Source organism: Rousettus aegyptiacus, unplaced genomic scaffold (assembly GCF_014176215.1).
Source record: "Rousettus aegyptiacus isolate mRouAeg1 unplaced genomic scaffold, mRouAeg1.p scaffold_m13_p_8, whole genome shotgun sequence".
NCBI lineage: Eukaryota > Metazoa > Chordata > Mammalia > Chiroptera > Pteropodidae > Rousettus > Rousettus aegyptiacus.
Genome location: NW_023416311.1, coordinates 50,555,358 through 50,581,683, shown reverse-complemented (window position 1 = coordinate 50,581,683; position 26,326 = coordinate 50,555,358). Strand labels below are relative to the sequence as shown.

Genomic DNA, 26,326 nt, shown 5'->3' with positions numbered 1-26,326 from the left:
CAAGAGAAGATTTCTATTTTTAGTTTATATTAGCAAGTGATTTATATTTCAGATTAAATTATCATACATTCATGAAAGAACTAATATTTGGAAATCAAAATTAAGCCAAGAAATTAAATTTAGTATTTTATTATTCTTGATTTTTTCTTAGTTCAATTGTTTCTTGATAATACATACAGATAATAGAGAAATAAAAATTTAGATCTAGATACGGCATTTTATTTATTCTGCTTTCGCATAGTATAATGGAATACATAGTTATTGAAGAAATTTAAAATTATGTTTATATGTTATCCTTTCCTTAAAATTATAGCCATTATATACCATATTTGTTGCTAGTTTATAATCTGTAGTTGAGATAGAGATTGTTTAAGCTTTTAAGATAGGATTGCTGATGGATTTAGAATGCAAAGTCAGAGGGAGTCTGGAAGTCAGCCGGTCCAGCCATTAATAAAAATGCAGAAAATTAGAGAAGAAAAGAGGCTGAGTTGGGGGAGGCAGGGTAGATGGTGAGTTCAGTTGTTTACAAATCAAGTTTGTGATGGCTGTGAATTAGTCCAAGGGAGATGCCCACCATAAACCTGAACAGGAGGAGGCAGATCAGGCTTACAGTCGGGCATTTGAAAGAAGAGAATTTTCTAGGGAAAGAATTCTTTAAATGTGAAAGAGAAGGCAGAAGAGATTAATGTAATCTACAGAACAGAGGGAAATTAATTGAGCAAGATCTTGAGAAAGATCAGAGGGACTCAGAAGGAATGAAGGAGCTAGGTTGGTAGATGACCTTTTAAAAGGAAGGGCTTCTTTTCCACTGAGATGAGATAAAAACAGATAAAAGTTAATTTTTAAACAGGATGTAAAGAGATGTAAATAGAAGCTGAAAACAGTCCTATTTAATGTCTCTCTCTCCTTGGTGAAGTAAAAAGCAGTACCACCTGTGAAAAATTAGTTTTGGATGCATAATTGGGGCTTCTGTCTGTTCCATTGCTTCGACTAAACCAGTGTGGGCACCGAGCTGTGCAAGTCATTTGTGATCAGGCACTGCTTTGTAACATTATGTCAATCCATCACCTTCTAAATCACTAACACAGCTGTCACTTTCCTGCATAAAAATTCCAAATAGAATTGTCAAGTCACATCTCTTGTGTTCTGGTAACAACTGGAACATTCTACATTAAATTCTGTATAGATTTATTGACTGTAAGCACTACCTTGGGAAGTGGGGGTGAGGGGAGGAGCTATATTCTTATACTGTCAGTGCTATATTTGACACCAAACTCCTCTACATAAAAAGCATGGTGATAAAATTGAACTATATTTTAATATAATTGATTAGCCATGGTTCAATTTACAAAAGTTCATGAACCCCTAAAGAATAAATACGGAGTGCCTCTCAGTCCTCCACCCCCGTCCCGTATTTTTGGGACTCAAAAACAGTTCCTGGCATTAAGTAAAGGGCCGATAAATGTTTCTTTAAGCTGAATGTTTTGACTTTTTGAATTGTTCAACAATTTGCTACGTTTTTGAGGCGAGTAACTCCAGTCACAGCACTGCATATGACAGCCCCAGTTGCCTTAAAAATAAAACGTTGAGAGAGGCAGTTTTGCAAGAAAACTATAGAATATAATGCATTTCTTAGCCAAAAGAGTTTGAGGATTGTAAACGCAATTGTATATAATGAATTGTATGTAACTGTATATATACAAGCATATAATAAGTACGAGAACATATTATCTATAGCCTCAGATTAATTTTTAAAATTCTTTTTTGAGGGAGTTTTATATCGATGGCAGGAAACCCAAGTATAATATAGTAAAAAATGTTAATCATCTTAGTACGTAAAGAATTCAAGGTTACCAAAGAAAAGACAACCTGGTCAAAATTTTGAAATGTGTTATTGTGGCATTTCTTTTCTATGCTTTATAAGGATCAAAGTCTTTCTATGAAAGGTAATTTAAAGAGCTATTTAGTATTATTTAATATAAAATATAGAATATCAAAAAATTCACTCTTGGCCAGTATCTGGAAAGAAAACCTGTGAAATCAGAAATATGTCCCATTCAACTTCAAAATGAGAAGTCAGTACAGTGAAAGCTGCATCCTCCACACAATTCTTAGTTATTAATTTCTCATCTAACTGAAAATCCTTCTAATTATCTGCAATGAGAAAATATTTTTGGCAAAATCACTAGAATAGGAACAATGATAATAATTTTTAAAAAATGTAAATGCATTTTTCACCAGAGCCAGAAATACTCCACCAAGGAAAAGGTTGAGAACGCAAAGCACCTTCACTTTGGTAGTAAAAACAACACCGCCACCTTGTGGTAGAAATATGAATTGCAAATCTAGGAAGTATATGAAAGGATTTAAAATTAACACCTTTCTTAATTTTGATCAGCACATTTTTATATCGAGTGCCTCAAATTTGCTTACTAAATATAATTTCATTAAGTATGATTTTTAGGATTTGAAGAGATATTGGATAGTTCCCATAACTAAAAATTGTGGGTATTTTTTGTTGTTGTGTTGTTTTGTTTTTTAAATCAATGTGGTTATCCTTAGTATATGAGGGGGAGTCAAGCTTTGGAGCCACAAAAAACTGGACTCAAATTCTAGCTCTGACACTTACTAGCTTTTGGGTCTTAAAAACTCAATTTCCTTGGGCTTTAGTTGTCTCTCACATGAAATAATTGTTACCATTGCAGTGAGTATAAAATGTGTAATACATCTAGCACTCTTCCTCATACCCAATAGATAAGCAATAACTAATATTTTTCAATAAGCAAAAACAGCCTCATGTTCACTAGAATTACCTGATCTTTGCTATCTGTTTTTAAAATGTTTTCATTAGCAGTGTTACCCAACTGCTAATGTTACTCGTTTTGCCGCTTATGGTTTTCTGACCTTCAAATTCCCTGTCAAAGATATATGGTAATTATCATTATATCATTTACCTATACGTATAAAAGGAAAGCTAATAATAGGTTGACTTAATCTAAAACAAAAGAAGGACATATACAAAACATAGAAAAGAGAGGGAAAGAGAAAAAAAGTTAGCCATATTTGATACAGTGATTTAGTTTTTCCTCTTCTGGAGCAAGCTTCTGTTTTGCTGACAACTAGCAAAGAGACCAGTCAGAGTATTCTGTCACTGGAAAGCCAGACGGGTCAGTTGTTTCCATATTCTCTGAAAAATCTCAAGAATACAGCCGAAGAGCATGTGCCAGACTATCTTTGTTTTGTGTCCATCAGTGTGTTAAGCATCTCCACTTAGTTATGTCAAATCTACTCCATTTTCCTTATCAGAATCTCTCCCATTACCATCAGCACATGATGATGGCCTGCTCTCAACCTACTCTTGGAGCTCTCCACAATATACACTATAGTGAGTATTATGCCCCCATTAGTACTGAAGTGGCTTACCAATGCAGGAAAAAAAGAAAATTATCAAATGACGCTAATTTTTATTTCTGGAAGGAAGAGCCTTGGGAAAATTTTAAAAACAGGTAAGTTTCTCTCCATTGCTTTCCAATTTCCTAGCACCCTTTCTTCGCCAACTGACCTTATTTACTCTATCTCAGGGAGAACATGATTTTCATACTTTCAGAAGTCTCAAAAGTACCTCACTCCTTAAAATTACATTATTCCTTTTCTATCCTTTGTTTTCAAACCAAACTTTCAAAGATCAAAATCAGAAATAAGAAAACAATTAAATCATTGACAAAATGTGATTCATAACCTTCACCTCATCTTCAATGTTAGTTTATATTTAACACTTTCTAACCCTGATTTCACTTTAGAATTATGTAGGAATTGTTTAACAAGTGAATCTAATTGGCCTTGGATGGGGCCTGAATGTTGTTAACTGTAAACCTCCACAGGTGATTTTGTTGCCACTCACTCAACCATAACTCTAGCTAATGATTTTCAAAAAGATTTTTTTTTCCACAGGTTACAGAGGAAAAAATGTACTAAATAAATAAACTTTGTTTATTTCTTCAGAATAAGTAAAACGAGGACAGAAAGACAGCAAAGTAACTCGAAAAGATGAAACTCATGAAAATAACCTGTAAAGGGTCTTATTCTTAACTCATTGCTACTTTCAAATACATTCTAGCACTTAACCTACCTACCCAATATCTTAGCTTAGACCAGCCTACCTTAAACATGTTCGGCACATTTCTATTAGCCTGTAGTTGGGCAAAATCATCTAGCACAAAGCCTATTTTATGAAGTGTTAAATATCTCATGTAATTTATTGGATACTATACTGAAAATGAAAAACTTTTTTTGGGTACTCACCATTAACGCACACAGCTGAAAAACACACTGGACCTGAGGAACGTTTGAAGCACTGAACTAAAACAAAAACAAAAACAAAAAACGCAGGTAACACAGCACACCATAGTGTACAGGTTGCGTAACCTCCTGACCTTCCTGCCGCCCAGGGGGCTGCAGCTTGCTTCTGCGGCCCAACCTCTGGAGAACACTGGACTGCTTCTTGCTAGGCTGGGAAACGATCACAATTCAAAGCATGGATTCTATTGAATGTTTACCGCTTTCACGCCATCATAAAGTCAGAAAATTTTAAGTCACATCATCGGCAGCCAGGAACCCTAGGTAGTAGGACCTCACACCAGGCAGCTTTTGGGGACAGAGTCCCATCCAGACAGCTTGACAAAGTCGTGTTCCAAGACGTCTCATGGCATGCAAAATTCTCATCTTTGGATGTCGTGAGCTACTTCTCCAAGGCTTCCTGTTTGTGTGTCGCTAGGGTTAAGCCGGAAACCCAATTCTGTGTTCCTCTCCTCCCTCAACTTATTAGAGCACATACTCCATTCTGATGGGACTGAACTCAGCAAACATCCAGTTAGGGAAGATACTAGCCTCCTTTCTTAGGAACTTCCTCATCACTACCGTGATTCTCTTAGGGGCTTCTCATTTGACATGGAAGCACACAGCAATGTTTTTTGTTGTTTATTTGCCCAGCAATGTATTTTTCGTTTGTTTGTTTTTAACATTGTTTCTATCACTTCTGCTTTATGAATCAATTCTATTGGGTATAATTTACTTATTGTAAAATGCACCATTTTAATATACAGAGTTCAACCATTCAAAAAAAGACACTAATATTGCCATAATAGGAAATAACTCTGCCATGCATGCCCTTTTGCGGATGTGGTATTAACTATTTCTCCAATGCTACTTTCTTGGATTAGATTAGTGCTCTATGGATATTTAAAATGTTAACATTAGAGGAAACTGAGTAAAGATTATAGGGGAATTGTTCGTACTATTTTTGCAATTTTTTTAAAAGTATAAAATTATTATAAAGTTTAAAAACAAAGTCAGACAAGTTAAATCTAAAAATAGGATGTAAATTCTTGAGAATGATCTTTAGAAGCTAAATTAATTTTAGCTAAAACACTAAAATATTTTGATCCAATGTACAGATTCAGTTTTTTAAAATATGTCTTTTATTTATTTTTGATCGCTTACATTTAATGTGTAAGTTAATGTTTATTGTTTTGGGTACAAAAAATGCTGAAGGAGCCTGACTGTGTTGTAGTGAGGGGTAAAAGACATCACATCTCATATCGCTGTCCAATCTGATCTGTTTAAAGGATGCTATCCTATTTTGACAACTCAAGATGAAGTAAATATAACTTTTCCAAAACACATTACTTTTGCAGTGTCAGATATTTCACAGCCAGCCATCTGCAACATGTATCCTACTCATATAAATCTTATATATCCATCTGTCATAGATGGAGATTATTGTGAAGAATTTTAGTACATATTTCATAATGTATGTGGCTTTATATTGAATTCATCTGCTGAGATACCAGAAATCATCAGATTAACTAAGTTACATTCACCAAGTTCAAAAATACACTGATTTTCCCTCTCCCAACCACCATGTGTGCATGTTTTCATAAACAGATAAATAGTATTTTAAAATCTGTACCATTTAATAAGGTTAACCATTCAAAACAATCCAGTACAGTCTGATTTTTTTTTAAAAAGACATGTATACACATTTTGCATAATTGTTTACAAAAGAAAATCTTGAAAAAAAAATAGAGCTAAAATTTTATTTATAGTTTCCTCCAATTTATATAGCTAAATCAATTGTATATAGTTCTTTCCATGTATGAGTTTGGATTTACTACTTTTGGATTTCTTGCATTAAAGTAGAAATGTTAAAATAAAAGTCTTAAGACATATATGCAATTATGTACAAAAATCACCATAGGTCGACTTATAGATTCAAGCTAAGTTAAAAATCATTATAAATTATGAAAAATACATATTATGAAAAATTTTGTTTTACAAGTAGTATAACAACCCATTCAATTTAGGAGAATCCAAAAGTATAAACAATGTTGATAAATTACAGTAGTGTCTTTACTGCCATATTATAAAAGGAGGTATTCTTTATAAATATATATATAATAAATAAAAGACTGACTTCCTTCAAGTGCCAAAATTATTTTCACTTTAATCATTATTAAGAAGCAATGTAAAAATGTATCAAATTGAGTACACAGAATACAATGAAACCCTTAATAACTAAAATTCTTTATAAATGCCAACTATTTAGTTACTTGTTCATTAAATTATTTCTATGTATGGGGTGATTTCTTTCAATTAAGTGGACTTAGATGAATATGTTTTCAGTTATTGTGTTTCCTCTCTTGCTGTTGTTTCACATCTTTATCAATGAGTTCCTCAGGATCTGCCATTATTTTATATCTAGAAAATTTTTCAATTCCCCATTTCCGCATATAGGACACAGAAAACCTAAACTCTCCTTTAGCCTTGGCTCCTCCAAAAGGAAGCAGCATTTAAAATGTGTTTGCTGGGTGGGGAGAATGATTCTGAATCAAAGTACCACATGTTTGTTCCCCTGCCTACCCTGCACTGTCTCTTTGGTTGCTATGAATTTCCTGCTTCCCAAATACTTGAGTTTTTGACTACCCAGCTGGATTTAACAACTAGTGTTTATACGTTCCTGGTTTATGTAGGTCTCTCTCTCATTCTTGATCCCACTGCTCCTCTAATTCTCTAATATTTAAAGTATGAGAATATGCTTGGTTGCCTAACTCTAATTCATTCCTTATTGCATTTCAATTTATAAATGCTACTAGTTTCTTGACTCATCTTTGGCCACAGATTACCATGAAATCTTTTAAACTCTGAATTACTAGTGCTTCTGATCCTGGATTTCAGGCCATTACACTAAGTTTGTTATTCTGATCACAGTGCTTATACAAAAGCTAATTTCAGGGAAAGCTGATTCGAAATCTGATTGAATTGGTAACCTTATTTAACAAAAATTTCAAATGAGTATGAACATCAACACTTTTCTTATCAGTAAAATTCCTGACCAAGTATAAGTTATTTTTGTTGATGTTCACTGATCTATTTCCTCTGCATGCTGAGTAGACAAAGTTGGCCGAAGTCTGACCTGAATAAATGGAACGTTATAACATTATCAAATATATGAAATACTTTACCTTTCAAATAAATGGATCAGTTAAAGAATAGAGTGTGTTTTAAACAAACAACAATAATACATACCTTCTACAGGCAAAGCGCTATTTCAGGTGCTATAAGGAATGTACTAAGTAATCAGTTTTTAAAATGAAATTAAAGTACTGAGTATCTAAACAGTGATCAATAAATAGTGCATTAAGAAATTTTTTCAAAGAAAACCAATAAAATACAACTAAGCCATTGGAGGGGGAAAAAAAAGAAAACTTTTTGTGTCTAATTGGTTATTTTCTTTATTGAAGCTGGTACTTTCCTCCAGAAGACATGTAACTGAATAACACTATCACAGATTCATTAGAGGAAAATGTTAAAAATCAATAATACAACAAATTACCCTCTGGAATTCTTGAGTTAAAGTGAAAATATGTGTATATAATGCTAATATTTCTGAATTCACTATATACTTTAATAGTTGGGTAACTTTCTGTGATAAAGGACAGATTAGTATATGTAATTTTAAAAATAATATTATTTAGCTGGTTTTAAATTCATAGGCTTTTCAATAATAGTCTTTGAAAATCATCACATAAATTTGACTAGTTTAATTTTACACCATAACTTTTCTAAACAAGCCCTAGCTACTGAAATGATAATTAAAATAAAATAAGTTGTTAGAAGGATGGAAACAACACTTTGTTTTTAAAAAGTCAAGTTAACTAATCACTGGCTTTTTTTTTCTAGTTTAGTTTATTAGTTGGGTATTTCGTATCTAGATGAGAAATGTGTGTGTGTGTGTGTGTGTGTGTGTGTGTGTGTGTGTGTGTGTGTTTTAAGAGGCTTCTGGTGGGCTTGAAGGCACAGGTCTGTATCTTACATTTAAACAAAAATAAATAAGAGTCCATACATATACAGAAAATACACTTAATTATAAAACATCAATTTTAGAATGATTGTCCATATTGATTAGATAATGCTGCAATGGCAATGTGCATTCTTACAAATGGAGGCCAATTTTCCACCTGTAAAACGATCTCTTCTTTTTCTATTTCACCCTTCATTTCCTGCTTTGGTGGGGTCACATTCTACTGAAACAGCAGTCCCAACTGCATTCGGATTTTGAAACAACACATCTGTGTCTAACGGTGGCGGTTTATACAAAAATACTGCAAGCCCATTGAAGAAAATGGTGACAATTTTACAAGTAACACCTAAATATAAAAAGAAGAATAAATCATGTATCTAGGCCTTATAAATTATTATAAAAATTAATTCTCATGGAGAAGTTCTTCACAAATAGAAATTTACTAGTTTAAAGAGGAATATATAGGCATTATACTTCAGTGTTTTAAATTTTTAAAACTTTAGGGAGAAAGATGATATTCTTCAATAAAAAAAATCTATATACATTTCAATGAATTAGCCTTTGTTTTTTTCTAAACAATAAAAATGTGCAATAATTATTCTATTCTTGGTTATGATGGTATATTCTTATAAAATAAATATTGTATAGAATGGAATAAATCCATGTTCTATTCCTAACTTCATTTAGACAACACCATATCTAATAGCAAGCAATTAAAAGTCAATGACAAAGGAAAACAACTTATAATATTCTTGAACCTGAAATAAAGGTATAGAATCTTCATGTTCATGATAGAAAATAATTGTAAAAATAAGAAAGCTTTGGAGTCACTTTTGTTAGGATATAAAAAAATGTTAAATTATAATAATGGTGAATGTTAAAATAACAGCATAATAGTCCCCATAATCACAAGGAGAAAGTCCTGTGCAGGTAGATAGCAGTGCAGAAGCAATGGGCCACCAACGCAGGATGACAGGGGTATATCCTAGTGGCACTGCCACCTGGCTTTGGTGAAAACGATTTCTTTTTTCCTTCCTCTATTTATTTATTTTAAATTTTATTTTAGCTTTTTTAGTAAATTTTTTTTTTATGGTGACATTGGTTAACGAAATCCAAAGGTCTCGGCTGTACACTTTATATTTTTTATCTAAGATTTATCTGTTTTTAAATATTCTAATTTCTTATGTTGTTTTTAAATTTTATCTTACTCTTACACTAGATGCACTGCTCTACTTCCGTAATTTTCATTTATGGCTTAACAAAGACTAAACAAGATAGACTGCCAAAGGCAAAAAGGGTTAAACATCAGACTAACCTTCTGAACTACAAAAAGATTTCTTATAAGGTGCCTTAGAGCCAAAGAACATTTCCCTACCTCAGCTCTATGTGCTTTCCAAAGCCCAGGCACCTAGGTGACAATCATTCCAGAGTTTCTTAGAATTCTCTTTTAGTTTTTATTAGCCTTCCCCAAAAAAGTTGGAGGAAAGTTGTTAAAAGAAAATTATACAATATGTGATGTTGTGAAAGCTAAAATGTTATTCTCTTCTATTTTAGACTAAGCCTTGCAGACTCCAGGTAAAGCCTTTCATAACATGCTGTGATAACTGATCTCTGCTTCAGGACCACAGGATGATAGCCCAATAGCACGACTGAACATCTCAAAACCTAAGTAAGTAACCATTTAAGGTTTCTTTTTCTCCTGATACATCACCGATTTACTCTAAAATTATCAAGAAGTCACTACTTACTTATGGCCACTAGCATATGTGCCATCTTGATATTATCATAAATCCAGCAAGCTCCTTTAATTCCACATTCATTAATATCCCAGAGAATACATGTGCTGTCTATTGTGACGCCAAAAATAATTGGTCCAGGTATTGAGCCTAGAAGAATTATATGTGAAATATACATGGGTAAAGATTACAGTTTATAATTATAGATTTTTATATTCATGGTTATACATATGTTTTATAAAAATAAGAATAGGTATTAATCTGCCCATTTGGAAACCAATCGGTTCATGTACAAGTAGTAGGGATATAAAGAAACACAGAGAAAACGTTCTAAAATAATTACACATAATTATGTATTTTGAATCAATTCAAAAAATTATTTTAATACAAATCTCTGGTATATATTGCATTAACATTTAGTAAACATTTTAATTCGCTACTTTTCTAATCTGACAAATGTCTTTGCAATTAGCTATTATACTTTTAAAAAATCAAAATAAATTATCAATGAATAATATGTCTGCTAAACTACAATATGTGTTACATGTGTATGCATATATATAAACTAACATAGGCATGTGTATACATATATGGACATGTGCTGACATGTATGTGCATGCATGAGAATGCACATGTGTAAGTACACACACACATACTCATACTAACATGCCTAGGAGTACTGCTGTCTCAAATACACGCAGGAGCACTAAACTTTCACATTGCTAAGGAGTGTCCAACTGTTACAAATTAAATACATGATTCGAAGGTGTATTTCTTAGACAAAGATTTCAGCCTGTTCTTTCCTGACCTGTGGCACGATTGAGTCAAGAGAGCACTGGACTGAGAGAAAAGAGAATATTTCCCTACTCCCATTTTCACCAGCAATTGCATAACTATGGGAAAATCCCTGTATCTCTCAGGGCCTTAATTTACTCATCTGAAAAACGAGAAAGTTGGTGGAGGTGATCGCTAATATTCCTGCTTTTGGTTTTGAAAATGATCTTAGTATGATGTGCATAATATTATGTGTAAAAGTATACACACATAATTATCTGTATGATATAATGTTTCTGTCTTCTTATCCTTTCTACATCTGGAATCTTATACAACTTTCTGGTATAAATTCTTTCTTACGCCAGTTCTTTACTAATTTTCATTGCTAATGTAACATAATTGTATCCCAAATGGAGAAAAATGCAGGGAGAAAAGGAATTATAGAAGTTATAAATAAGATATTATTGTAATTTATGTTGGTAATAGGTTTTATATAATAGAAAAAAGTGTGTATTTTACTATGCTCCATTAGAAATGTGTTGATGATCATATATTTCAAACAAATAGGATATACTCTTTAAGGTTATATTTGCAGCAGAATTAGAAAGAATAGCTAACCAATCAGGTGGGTGAAAAGTAAAGTCATTATTTTCTTAAGTGATATACAAATAGTACATTTTAAATACTAGAAAACAGCTTTCTTTAAGTATAATTATGTAGTTTTCCGCTACATTTAAATTAATTATTTTCTTGGCATATACCATAAGTGAACAAATTAATAACACTAATGAACAAAACAACCAAATACTAGAAAACAGCTTTCTTTAAGTATAATTATGTAGTTTTCCGCTACATTTAAATTAATTATTTTCTTGGCATATACCATAAGTGAACAAATTAATAACACTAATGAACAAAACAACCAAGTTAGCAATGAAGTAAGAACAATGGCATACCTAATAATCGAAGCATCATAAACTGTGTTCCCAATGCTAGAGATCGTTGCCTTTGATTAACACACCTGGAGATATTGAACACACATGAGGCCAAAAATGGTTGTGTAGTATACTCACTCTTTGAACAAATTCATTTTTATACCAAATTAGCATTTCTAGATTAAAGTAAATGTTATTCACATGAAAGAAACAAATTACTCTTAACAGCTTATATACAGTTCAACCTTTCTGGAATCATGAAGGAAGAAAAATGTTATCTGAACTAAATACCACAGACGACACCAAAAAGATTTGAATAAATTTTAACGAATATACTGAGTATGTATGAATTTTAACAAATGTAAAGGAGAAAGGATACTTATTAGCGAGATCTATTTTTGACTGTCACATAAGTCATATGTCACATGACTTAAGTCTCAAGCAAATAATTTTTTACTCTCTTACTAACTTTGAGAAATCATACCTAAGGGATAAGACTACAAATTTGAAACAAATTTGTAAAACAGTTGTTGAAGTTCAATTTGATTCAACAATAATTCCTTAAATAACAACTATCAAATATGAATGATACAATGCTGTTGGCACACCAGAAAGTTAGATGAGAGCTAAAAGAGATCAACTAGTCCTTAGAAACAAATATGCAGTTGAAAGGTGACATAAATAATATTTAGAATTTTTAAAAAGCATATTCCCTATTCTCTAAAATAACCCAAATTTCCATAGAGTAATGTTAACAGACTATTTAATGTTTTTTGACAGAATCGCTAAAACTTTTTTATGTCAAAAAGGATGTGAAAATGTAGTAAGTGAGTATCAAGGGACAAAAACTGAAGAGGAAAAAAGCTAGAGTTTGTTAAGAAACATGTAAAGGCTGATGAGCTTATGGAAGGGCAAATAGGAAATATTTTTACAAAGCAGTGTAGGAAGAGGAAGAGCAACTAAAAGCACAAAACACTGTGAAAACCAGTTGACAGCCAGCTTATCATCTACTAGCACTGTTCACAGGAAGGTTTACTGTCACAGCACCTACTGTATAAGGTAGAATGCATGTCATTCTGATTCTGATATATATGGACTACATTGTATTTCCATCATATTAGTACAAATGAACATATCTCCAGCTTAAACTGAAGCCTCATAAATGAAGGAGTAGACTAACATCAAGCATATAGCAGGTGGGCAATGTTGGGATACTTTCACATACATGAGTTCACTTAAACCTCATACTTCTGGGGTTCAATGAAGTAGCTTTTCTAATGCCATAGAACTAATGATCTTATAAGCGCTTAATTGGTATTGGAACCAATAGTCAATACAAACCAAGATGAATCCTTGATTCCATTTTCTTTTCACTCAACATGTTGCCTTAGGGATGGCAAATTTCAAAATACAATACATACCTTAGGATGGACACAGTTATAGGAGTACCAGCCATAAAGGTAAAAACAATTGCAGCAAAGAAAATGCCAAGGAATATGGGCAGATTTGTACATCGAGTTTCACATTTTCCAGCTTTAGCTTCAAAGCCAAAACTTGCTGCAGTAGGTGTTTCTGTTTTCATTTCAATACAGGAACAGTTGTAATATATCTAGAATATTAGACATAAAAATACCGAAAGTACTTATCTTGAAGACATGTTTTATCAGTGTGAATTAGGTGATCTCTAGATATGGCACTCACACAACTTAATCCATACACAACAAATAATGCCAGGAAAGAGTAATTAACCCTAAGAAAGTAAGCAAGGAAAAACAAGGGGCCATATTTACGAAGTAGAATCATCTGCATTTGACTTTTGTGTCCATTACTTTAACTTGAAACCTATTATTGACTCATGATTTATAAAACAAATTAACAAAAAGATAACAATTACATGATTGTGCACGTTCTAGATTGCTCTGAATAGACCATAATTGTTCAAATAGTTTTCTTCTTTTAATTTTCTTCTGTTAATTTTCTTCTTTACCATTATAGGATATAAAGAAGACACATAGTGACAATCTCTCTATTTACACTAGTTTTAAAGAACACTATAATTTTAACAAGTGCTATAGTAAAATTAATATGTCACAGGAGTTTAGGGGAGAAATGTTGCTTTCAACTAAGCTTTTTTACTATAATTTCTAAACTTTTTGAATTGCTTTACCAAAAGCAAACTTTATCCCTCTTAAGATGCCATATTTATGACTATCAAAAACTAGAAGATATTACATTACCCAGGAGGCTATTTATTTTATATATAAGTAACATATTAACTATTTAATATAGATACACATATATACACATATGTAGACATGAAAATTAATAATACAAAATGTTAGAAGGCAACATGTTAAAAAACCACGTTTTGTATGAAAAATTACATATTTAAAGGTTAGGCATATTTATTTTTTAAGGGCCTTTTACCTCACCACTCCATCCTTACCAAATCTTTTTACATATTTAAGGCCCCAAGAAAGTCAGAGCAGAGCTGAAGTCAAAGGAAGTGGCTCTCTTATTGTTCTGAAGGCCAGAGACCTTTTTTGGGTGGTAAAAGTATTCTATGACCACTGGTACTGGTTAAAGACACCCAAATATGTGGACGACATCCCCAAAACAGATTATTTTATCCTCGGCAAACAGATATGTTAAATAATGAAGTAATGTAGCCTTTAAATTTTTTAAGAACAGTAATATCTGTCTTGATGAAACTTTACTATTCTCTTACATAAAAAATGTATCCATTTGCCTAAATATAGTTAGCTGTTAGCATCTGTTTTTATAGTTTGGGCCACTGGTGTGAAATACAAAACCAGTATTTCTGTGAACAAATGTGCATAGATATTTATTATTGCTTTTCCTAAACAACCCCTAGAAAACAATGTACTGTTTCAAATAACAATTATAGTATTTGTAAAAAATATAAATATCGAATTAACCATATCAAAATAACCAATACAATTTTAAGTGTGTTGTGGGTATTAGATTTTTACTATTACTTGCTTATGTGTTTATTTTTGGTTTCCTTGTGCAGGATAGTATTTGTATCTATGCATGCTATTATTCGAGTAAAACCCTTCCAATAACGTAACTCCTTGTCATGATCTTCTAATTAGAGTTAGTCAATAGCACTTACTGATCACATTTTATATACAGGAAAATGCTACCTACTTATCTATCTTATCTCTCAGCGGATTAGTTATGTTCCAGGCAGTCTGATTCCATAATATACATCATGCTCCTTATAACAGACACAAACACCTAATCTTCTCAACCTGTTTCGAAACTAAAGCAATCCCAGATGTCCACTGGTTTGAAGGTATGATAACCTTCAGTTTTGGAATCGTAACAATCTTCCTGATGTCTTTTAATAACTTTCATAGTCACTTTATAGTACTAATTTAATTAATTGTATTCCAAGTATTAAAACTGCACATATGTCATCCAAGTCTACTATGACATTTTTTCTAACATATTTTTCAATGTTCTTATTTGATCATTTTAAAATCTATAAGCTAGGTAATAAGAAAAAATGTACATTATCTCTCACATTCTGGTTTACCCCCAGCAAGAAGATCAAATCTAGTCTGTTGAGATAAATATTTAATGTATTTATTACACACAAAATCACTAGATATGTGTGTGTGTATATATGTACATATATATGCACAAAACATATATAAATGTGTATAACCACACACGCATACACACACACATCCATATTAGAAGAAATATGAAGTAATTTTATAGATTTCAAATAACTATTTCTACTTAATTATGCAGAAGTCTTTTCCAGCAATCTTAAATTTATCTTTATATAGAAAAAAGAATGCCATTTCACTAGTCTATATTACAAATATGCTTTTGTCATCTTGTTCATTGCGGCATCTTAATCATAGTATATATTTCCCTCAGGTCCTTTTAGTTTTTTCGCATTATCTATTAATGCATAACATATCATACAGTATCATAGTATTTGTAATGTGAATATTACTTTGTGGAGGGGGCAGGAAGGGTTCTATGGAAAGTAACCTCAGTTATGCCCTAGGCATATAACTTATTAGTAATTAGTAAAAGGTTTATCTTTGCCTTAAGCAAGCTCTGTCTACTGTTTCTTTGCATCTAGATTAACGCACCTTTGAAATACTTCTTAAAGACCCTCAAGAGAGCACATGATCTTGTTAACTATCCTGTAATCCAATCCTCACTCCGCTTTCCCTGCCCCCATCCAATCTTCCTTATCTTCCCTTCCTAATTTCAAATGCATAAAAGAAGCTGCAAAACAGTTATTCTCTGAAGCATTTGAGATCTTGCTCCCCTGCTTATGTAATCGGTTTGGCTCAAATAACCTCTTATAAAAATTCTCTGTGGGTTTGGATGTTCTTACATCAACAATTTGTTCCCAAGTTCTTAAATTTAGCTAAGATGAAATCTTTATTGTAGATAGAGTATAATAAAATTAGATTCTCTTAAACTATTTAACTGTATTAAAAAGAAATCATATCTCTATAAACTAATATGCATTCTAATCCAGAATTAAAAGTAAATTTGTATTCGAGAACAAGTTAACAATTTGGACACTTTTAAATGAATCCATGGTGCATCAAATAAAGGCAACAGATATTTATGCTTCTATTATACACACTGTACTTAGTAAGTTACCTGACTTCAAGGAGCATGAAGTATATTTGAGAAAAAATAAAACAATGTAAGAGAGTAAATAATATTTCACTACTACAATAGAAGTGATATTATAAAAATGTATATAACTGCCAAATTGATTTTCCAACAATAATTGCACCTGAGGTATAAAAGAAGAATCTTTTTCAGTTTGCTTGTTTTTTAATTAAGAAAAAACACTGAATTTGAGATCTACCCTCTTAACAAATTTTAAGGGTACAATACATAATTATTGATTATAGGTACAATGTTGTGCAGCAGATCTCTAGAGTTTATTCATCTTACTTGACTGAAATGTTATGCCTGGCTGCTGAATGGAGGAGATGGGCCAGGAAGGAAAGAACAAGCCCTCATAACTCCATCAGAGGGATCAAGAACGCCATTCATAAATATACAAATATAGTGCCTCATTACAGTAAAGCAGCAGACACAAATTACCTTTGGCTGTCTTTGTGGAGCAGAATTTTTACAACCTGCAAAGCAGGGAGAAAAATATTGGACTCCATCTCTTCCACAGACAGGATAGTAATATGATCGCATACAGTTACAATTGGCATTACAAGTAGTCGTCAAGTTCCCCAGGTCTCCCGTTCTGTCAACAAGAAATGAAAAATGGGCAAATGATCTATAACCTTTAGTGAACAGTTCAGAAGCATTATTATATCTTTTCATTTAGTCATTTATTCAGTCATTCAACACATCATTACCGAACAAATAAAACAAATAAAATGCCTGCCTTTTCACAAAGAGCTTAACTTCTTGTGCAAGAAGAGAAAGGCAGTAGAAACAATAGTTATATAATATAATGTCTGTCAGTGATAAGAAAAATAAGCAGAGTAAATAAATAAAACAGAATTTCTCATTTGATAGCAAATGACTTTTTTAGGGGCTGGTTCCGTGGATTACTGGATGTTTAGCAGTATCCCTGGCCTCCACCCACTAGACGCCAGTACCATCCTCTGATGGTCTCTAGACATTGCCAAAGATACTTCTACAAACCCTTATTTATTCATCCATTCAGTTTAGACAGGAGCCTGAGATGAATCCTAAAGGATGTGCAAGAATGTGCTGGGTAACTGGGGAAGGTGAGTGGTACTTAAGAAAAGCTGGTACAAAGGGATAAAGGTGAGAAATAGCACTCTACATATGAAGAAATATAAATGATGTCTGAAGCAGAGAATGTAGGAAATGAAGTTAGAAAAGAGTCTAGATCACTGAGGGCTTAGAGGACCTTGTGAAAAACAATGGGCTCTAACTTATTTTGAAAAGGTAATCAGAGTATTTTTAGACTGGAAAGTGACATTGTCAAAAGCATATTTTAAAGAAATTCCTACAAGTTATACAGAGTATGAATTTGAAGGAAGGAGACCAATTATAATATCCCAGACAATAAATTATGATAATGTATAGGAGAAGTAAAATAGAACATTTAATTAAAGCAAATAGATTGATAAATAGTTTGTAGAATAAGTAAGATTTGGTGTTTGACTAATTAAAGATGGAAACAGGATGGAAGAGTCAAGAGCAACTCCTAGTGTGTCAGGCATTTTGGTGGAGAAAAAGAACTAGTTTGGGGAAAGAAATGATGGGTATGATTTTATACATATCGATATTAAGAGTCTCAAATTTGGTGAGGAAATTTGGCCTGGGGCTAGATTATCTTAATATTCACTCACATATACATGTAGCTAAAATAAGTAGAATATAAGATCAACCCATGTAGAGTGAGAAGGGTAAAGAGATCTTGGGAGTCCGTTCATTTCATGAATACATAGTAAGCTCTAATTACGTGCTAGACCCAAAGTGGTGGAAATATATCTAAAATAAATAAAGAGATTAGAGGCAGAGATAGAGAGAGAGAAAGAAATAGAGATAGAGACAGGCACAGAAATAGAGATTGAGAAAGAAAGGAAGGAAGCGGGGAGGAGAAAGGAAGAAAAGAAAAAAAAAGGAGAGGAAGGGTAAAAATCCCCATTAACCATGAAACTAATTTTTTGCTCTAGGCGTCAAAAACAGTAAATGAAGTGATTTATATAAGTATTAGAAGATAATAACTGCTATGTTGGAAAATGGCAATATTTAAAAAGTAAGAGAGAACAGAAGTTCATGAAAAAAATAGATTTAAAGATATAAAACAAACTGGAAACAAATCAGGGACTGTGAAGGAAAGGGTGATTATAGAGTAAATTTCAAGAAATTCTTCACTCTGCCTAGAGTCTCTTCGGCTTCTAATCTATTCCACAGGCTGTTGCTAGATTTCTTCATCAAGAATGATTCTATTCACAAAAGCAATCATTACAGTCAGTCTCTGCCAACAACTAGTTTACAACATAAATACAGAAATAAGAGGACAAAAGAAAAACTATTCCTGCAACTCTAGAAATAGTCTCTACACAATAATTTTTCAATTTAAATATTCCAATGTATAATTCTCATAATATTGATAAATGATTACTGAGAACATGAAAGTTTAAGTCAGTCTGATGCAAACTACAGTAGAAAAAAGAAATATAGCATATATTCCTTATCAAGGGTGGGTCACTTTAGCCTATGTATTATATACAGTTTTACTTTATGAAGTAAAAGAGAAACTTGTTAGAATAATAGCCAGTGTTTCCCAAGTTTATTAAATTGCTTTAATATATGCATATTAATTTTTAAATATGTAAAATACTTTGAATTTCAAAATTTTTTGAACATTTAAAAATATATACCTGGGTGTATAAACACACATATATGTATATGTGAGAAATACATTTATCACAAATAGAATTTAAATGTTAATTTCTTATATGAATGCAAACTATTATTCTTTAATTACTCCTCTAGAATAAGCAAAGATTTCCTAATCCTATGGCAACAGCTTGATAGATACGCCTCTTTAAGGAGTTAATCAGATAAGCAATATAAGTCCATCTATAGGTTGGATAGAGAAAAAATACTATGTGTACTTACTATCGTATTTCATATTCTAAGTGTAAAGTAAGACACAAATCATCATTATCAACACTAGCAAAAGACCCAATAATCCCATAGATTATGTTAAGGCAACATGAGGACAATAGGAAATTTTTAGTAATTAATAGATTTGTAGGAATATACTTAGACAATCGCCTTTCAATTGAATTTAGTGTTCTGCCCATTAAACATTTAATAATGAATTCATTTAAAATATTATGAATACTAAAAATATCCCCTGAAATAATCAGTATTATTGATCTTAAGCTTTTTGGATATACTGTTAAATAGGGCTTTAAATGAACTTATCAAAAATCCTGATTCATCATTCACAGCCATGAAAGCTTGTTAACGCACGAGTGCTTGTCGGGCAAAGGGCAAAGACTCTCTGCACCACTACACTAGCAACCCTACATCTTCACAACCCCTTCTCTCTCTACTCACTAATGTGGTATTTCTTGAACTTCTTGGTCTGTTCTTTCATATATATTTCCTTATATACAGACATGTTTCTTGGATGAGGCTATTTTGACTAAGCTGTGCATGATATGGAGATTTTAAAATGCAGGGTACAGAGCTAAAATTAAGAATTTGGGGCCACAAGGAAAAAAACAATCTTACGATGTCGAACCTCCTTTGTGACATCAAAGTCTATCTCTGTATTTACTTACATGCACACACACACACAGTGCATATGTTTGTGTGTATATCCACTGGTTTTTTTTCCATCGCTAAGAATACATTAAGCACTACCTTTATGTCCTAGCTCTTGATATATCTTGATGACCAACCCCCACATGCACCTCAAACTGACACCATCTCACTTCACTTCCCTTCTGATTAGACTACGGACAGCTTATCTGGGAGTAACTCTTGTTTAAGGGAGAAAAAACCAGATGGATTCACATCTAAATTATTTGTTTGTCAAGGTGGCAAACTAGTGTTAAACTATTCAGCACTTTCTGTTCTTCTAAAAGGAACATTAAAAAAAGTGGTTTCTTGGGAAAGGTTTGGGTCACATTTATATGTGTGAAAGTCAGGTCTGCCCAATTTACTTCTACCTACCTTTCAACATTTCCCAATGTTTTCCTGCTGTTTCCAGACACAGGACCTAAGTCCCATTCCAACTGGTCCCTGAACCTAGACTTCACTTTCCAGCATTTATGCTTTGGCTTTAACAAATTCCCTATATACTTCGCTCTTTTCAAATCAATATCTCTCAAAACTCTTTTCATCCTTAAAGAATATCTAAACCCCATTTTTCCCTTAGGCCATGAAGGCTTTCTTGAATCTAGTCAAAGGAAATTGAAAAGCTCTCCTTTTGAAATCCATTGCCCTTTGTATATCTCTCATTACCTAATGCATTGTTCACTCACTGCTTTGTTTCCCAATCTCTCCTGCTCTACTGTAAACTTCTTTAGAGTATAAATTTTTGCCATAAAGTTCTGCCAGGCGAAGCAGTTAACAAATGTTGAATAAATGTAATGGAGCTGAACTAAGCACTGCTTTAGAATGCTTAGCATTTCGTTAATATAAAAGAATGACAGACGTGAACAGCAACTACAAATCGTAATAACTGTTATTGGCAAACTTTTCCACAATTTATTTAATTTAGGCTACCCGAATGCCATATTATACAAAATTATGGAGTGCTTGGCCTGGAGTACCATCTCCGTCAACAGCCTCAAACACAGGTAAGTAAACAATTACAGTGCCTTACCCCCTACTCAGGGCTTACAATTTCAAAGCAAAACAAAAAACAGTCGAACCAGTTATAGGTAGAAACATATTTATAGGTCAGAAGTCATTTACCTCTATACAGTAAACATCTTCTAAAGCAGATAAAAGAGTTAGTATCACCTAGGACTAACTTCATTTTAATTTCTCTCCCGGCCCATTTTCAAGCCTCTTAATATGAGAACTTCATCATGGGGAGTCGTGTCCATTTTAAAAAAATTAAATCAATAGGAAAATATGATGTGAAATTCTTCCTAAGATGTGAATCTCTTTAGGGCAAATAATTCTGCTATTATTAATCTTTATATCCCTGAGCATAGTACTCAATACTGAACAGCTGCTCCTTAACTGCTATCTGAATAAATACCCAACTTTTAAGAAGATGTCACTACTTAAACTAAAAACAACAACAAGCTACATATTCTTACATAGGAAAAAGCCTTTCAATTAAAAAAAAAAAAACACTCTTCATTGTATCATACATTTGGAAACACACAATTTATTATTCTGATATTAATATCGAAAAGCATTAAAATGTATTTACCCATTATATGATTCAGACACACCAGCAAATGGCTCGTTTTCACAGCTGGTATAAACAAATACAAAACTCAGCACAAGTGCAATTAAAGATGTGAGCAAAGCAAACTTCATTGTGTTTTTACATGTCATTTTGAATTTTGACACAAGAATACCACCTAAAATCTGACCAAGGGCAGCTCCAGGAATTAAAACAGCCCCTAATGAGAAAGAAGATATAGACAGTGAGAAAACATACAAATATACTCAATAAATCGTACGAACAATTGAAAAACATGAAAAACAAGCACCGAATTGGTTTTAACATATAAAGGCACTTGTGTTTTTAGAAACATACAAATGACTTAGTTATATTAAGTAGAGATTAATAAAATTAATGTTTTGAATAGTGAGATTAATATATTCTCTTTAGCTATATCTCTTAAGTTTATACAATAGATGGTTTAATGTCAGAAAATCAGAAACGTTATCAAAATCAGTATAAAGTTTCTATTTCAAGAAGTGCATTATCCAAAATTATATGCTATTCAAATAAACATTCAATGTTGTACAATAAAATCACCAGATTAAGTAAGAACCAAGAAAATATTTTACCTCCAAGGGTAGCTGCAAAACTGGACGACAATCCAAATTGATTTTCTATAAATTTAGGTAAAAATGTAGCAAATCCAGTAGTAACTAAGGCTTCTGAAGAGGTCGATATAACTAAACACATAAAGACAGTATTCCTCATCAAATTCTAAAGAAAAAATACAGTTCACCGAATGAATAACTATGATAATACTGCAAAATGCAGCATTAAAGTGGTAGCATAATGAAATGGTAAATTTTTAATAAACACAACATAATTATCTGTAAGATTTCAGCTTTTTCTCCAGCACAAAAACATAAATATGGATTGTTAAAAGCTTATGTACACAATGTTGAGAAAATTTATCTGTGGAGCACCTAGAGAATTGACAGGTGATTCCTCAGTGGGGTGACTATACCTATATCATATGTGAGACCAGGGAAGGGAGGTAAAACCCCACTTGGAAAGTCTCCCTTCTCCAGTCCTACTTTAAATCTCCATACAATATATCTACCCCTTATTTGATTTTTTTTTTTTTTTACTATGTTCTGCATTCCAATGCCCAGTTAATGAAGAACTTGACTGTGAGCACAGGTGAGAATGGTCTTTAAGTATCAAACTGGTAGTATTGTTCCATGAGTAAAGAATTCAGTAGTTAAGAACCTCAGACAGGCAGAGAGTTAAGCAATTTTAAATAGGTGTCTATGTTGCTGGACTCTCAGAATCTTATTAATCTATCAGAAGGGTACAGAGGTTATTTTAATATACTTAACCATAAAGTGAAAACCAAAGTATAGTTCTGGAATATTAAATGTAAGAGAAAAAAAAAACTTCATAAAACAAAGTAAGACACATACACACACACGCACACGAGTCACAAAGGAGCAAGATAAGAAATTTAGAAGTCACAGTCAAATATTCTAACAGAATAATAATAGTAACAAAAGAAGAAAAAGTACTTGAATTAAGACATGAAATAATTTAAAAAAATAATAGTACAAAATATTTAAGTCTTCAGATTGAAAGAGATAATGGATTCTTAGCAGTAATTAATGAAAAAAGACATATACTTAGGCATGACCTAGTAAATTTCCCCAAATCGAACAAAGATAAATGAAAAAATTTACAAATTTGCATATGGAAGAATAAGTAAGAATCACATTAACAAGGAACTTCTCAAGTGCAACTTATTTAACTAGAAGAGTGCAAAACAATATCCACAGACTACTGGGATTAAAAGGGTATCCCGAAGTTCAGTCAGAAATATTCTGCTATTCAAGGGTTCTTCGATGGTATCTTATCTGCGGAAAACTAGCGATAAAATGCTGTATCCATAGAAATATGAATCAGAATTGAGACCCTGAAGCATGAGAACGTAAGGATAAATAAAGCAGTGGCAAGTAATGGCTCTTGATAGCAACACAAACAAGAATCTTTAAAATAAATTAAATAGAAATATATGAAATAGAACAGAACTATTATAATAGTATAAATATATAACTAGTATAAATAAAATAATAGGAGTTAGAATTAAAAATTATAAGCAACCTCAGCAAAACACAAAAATGTGCTTATGTGAGAGGAAGAGACAATGTTGAAAGGTGAGATGGAATGGAGTAAAAAGATTGTAAGGTTTTCATTTAGGAGAAGAAACATTAATGAAAATAAATCATTTCAAATCTTGAATGTAAGGTAAAATTATAAACTCCTTTAGGTACGAAACTTTGATGCTAAATATAAAGAACACTTTGCTGAGTTCAACGGAACAGAACACTTTTGTTTCTACTACCTCACAATCAAACCAAGTAACCACTAATTGCTACTTCTTTCGCAAGGAAAAAATATTGGTTTGGCATTCTCAAATATATATTTACAATTTAGCGATAACTGACTTATCTGTTACATAAGGGAAATGGCATGGAATAATGGGCTATAATGCTAAAGAGGAAGCACCAAAAATGATACTGCCAATAAGATAACTCATGTTCTTTCAACCATTCTTCTTTGGTGTAGTTTTCATTTAGTCAAAGCAGAATAAAATTAAATCTGAAGAGTTGTTTGCAAGAGCTAGAATAATAGTAAATTAGCAAATAAGAATGCATTATGGAAATACCTGTATGTGTATATATACGTGTTAATGTATATATGTAATATATACATATTTCTACATATGCATGTCCAGGGGGGAGGGAGAGGGTAGGTAGGTTATGAACAATGTTATTTTACCTTTAGAGCAGCTGGAAAATCTTTAAAACTTTTTCCAAAATTCGCATCTGTGTATTGCAAGGAACCATTACTCTGATGAGTCTGGGAAATTTTTCCATCCTGAATTTCTGCTGTACCTAAAAAGATAGTAAATGTAATTACCCTTTCATTTCATGCTTCACTTTTTAAAATGCTTGCTTTTCAATTGTCACACACTTCTACAAGTATATAAATTCTATAATATAAGAAGCCAGTTCCTCTCTTTGTCAACAAAATTATGCAAATATCTATGTCTATAATCTTGTGGTCCTAAGAGCTAATATTATTGCCATTAGCTAAGGAAGTTCCAACCTGTCTAAAAATTAAGATGAGACAGTTTTGCTCCAATCACACATTTACTCTTTAAAGTCTCTTAAATTTTTTCCTCCTTTCATATGGTTCTCTTTCTCATCCTTTATACATTAAACAGAGTATATTTGAGGCTTTTTTCTCTTACTCTCTTTAATTCTAACATACTTTGCAGATGAAACAATACTTACAATCTATTTCCAGGTCCCTTTGATTTTTAATGATGGTATTGTGAATAAATATGAGAAAACAGTCAATATATGGAGTCATAAGTTGGATGGCCCAGGGTAGAAAGAAATCAATGTGCCCACCTACTTCTACTCTGCCAACATTTCTTTTGCCCATTTCCAAAAGTTAATCATCTATCCTGTTTCATATAATAGAAACAACTAAATATCTTAAGCCTAGTGAAGAATACTTCTGTAGATATATATTTGAACTAAATAATTATAGAAGCAAAATCTCACAAAGAAAGAAATGGATATTCTTTTCTATTAATCTTTTCTTTTTTGGACAGACTGACTAGCACTGAAATACAGTGAAAAATGAGTATGTTACAAAATGACTTTGGTGAAAATGGGGGGGGGAGTATTTGTACTTTCAGCAACAAATAATTGCCAACTCATAGTTTTAAATATATCTTACATATATAAATAAAGCAGAATTCCAGATAACACATAAGAAACAAATTTAGTAAGTATATAGTAAAGAGGTGGATATGTGTAGTTTTATTGGTTATTAATCGAAAATAAAAGAAAAAACATAAATATTAAGATTTCTACAATATTTCCTAAAATAAAGACAGATATTCAAAAGTTTGCATAGGCAGACAAGTAAGATTCTATAAAACAGTAATTTTCTAGGTTTCTTATCAATCATAGAGAAAGCAATATTTGTCCTGGAATTGAAATACAACTCCCTGGCTTTAAAGAAAATATATTTACCTGGTAAATGTTTTGGAAAGCAAGAAAATGGTATTATCAAAGACCAAGCAAAGAGCCAAGCCAGAAGAAATCCAATCCACCACGCTCCCAGCCATCGTGGATCATCCTCAGTGATACCAGTGCTGTATGACAGGAAAATGAAAAGTCAAAGTCAACTAACTCTATCTTGTTGATTAAAACTCAATTGTGTTAATTATATGATAATTATATACTTTGTAACTCAAAGGCACATATAGAAGATATTATTAAAGTATCCAAAATTTTAAGTGGAGCCATTATGATGAATCAGACAACAGATAGCAGGCAAATGGTTTGCAAAGTATTTCAAAATGGCAAATAAGACATAGAAATTTAAAATATTTAATAGTAAATATCAGTATGTTGAATATTTGAAAGCATATGTAGAATTTCTTAACATTCTTTATCTAACTTTGGCTGTTTTTCTTCTCTACTATATTAAATATATCTCACAGCAAATCATTGATCTTTGTTAAAAGCCCATACGCTATACTTCAATTGTATAGCATTCATTTAAATGT

The 26,326-nt window shown here is 32.2% G+C and overlaps 1 protein-coding gene across 2 annotated transcripts in view; it reads right to left on the bottom strand.

Moving 5' to 3' along the window:
* Positions 1 to 5,476: 5,476 nt before the first annotated feature.
* SLCO4C1 (solute carrier organic anion transporter family member 4C1) overlaps positions 5,477 to 26,326 on the bottom strand; it is a 52,335-nt gene continuing 31,485 nt past the window's right edge. The window contains exons 5-13 of one of the 2 annotated variants that reach the window (XM_016141413.2): positions 25,788 to 25,909; positions 24,517 to 24,632; positions 22,314 to 22,458; positions 21,724 to 21,919; positions 16,923 to 17,076; positions 13,226 to 13,413; positions 11,826 to 11,890; positions 10,108 to 10,245; positions 5,477 to 8,705 (exon numbers count right to left, since the gene is read on the bottom strand). In XM_016141413.2, coding sequence (XP_015996899.1) covers positions 8,545 to 8,705; positions 10,108 to 10,245; positions 11,826 to 11,890; positions 13,226 to 13,413; positions 16,923 to 17,076; positions 21,724 to 21,919; positions 22,314 to 22,458; positions 24,517 to 24,632; positions 25,788 to 25,909 — 1,285 coding nt within the window. In that variant the 3' untranslated portion in view covers positions 5,477 to 8,544. Of the gene's footprint in view, positions 8,706 to 10,107; positions 10,246 to 11,328; positions 11,671 to 11,792; positions 11,891 to 13,225; positions 13,414 to 16,922; positions 17,077 to 21,723; positions 21,920 to 22,313; positions 22,459 to 24,516; positions 24,633 to 25,787; positions 25,910 to 26,326 lie in introns of those variants that run through there. The other variant, XM_036225836.1, reaches the window with a different exon arrangement.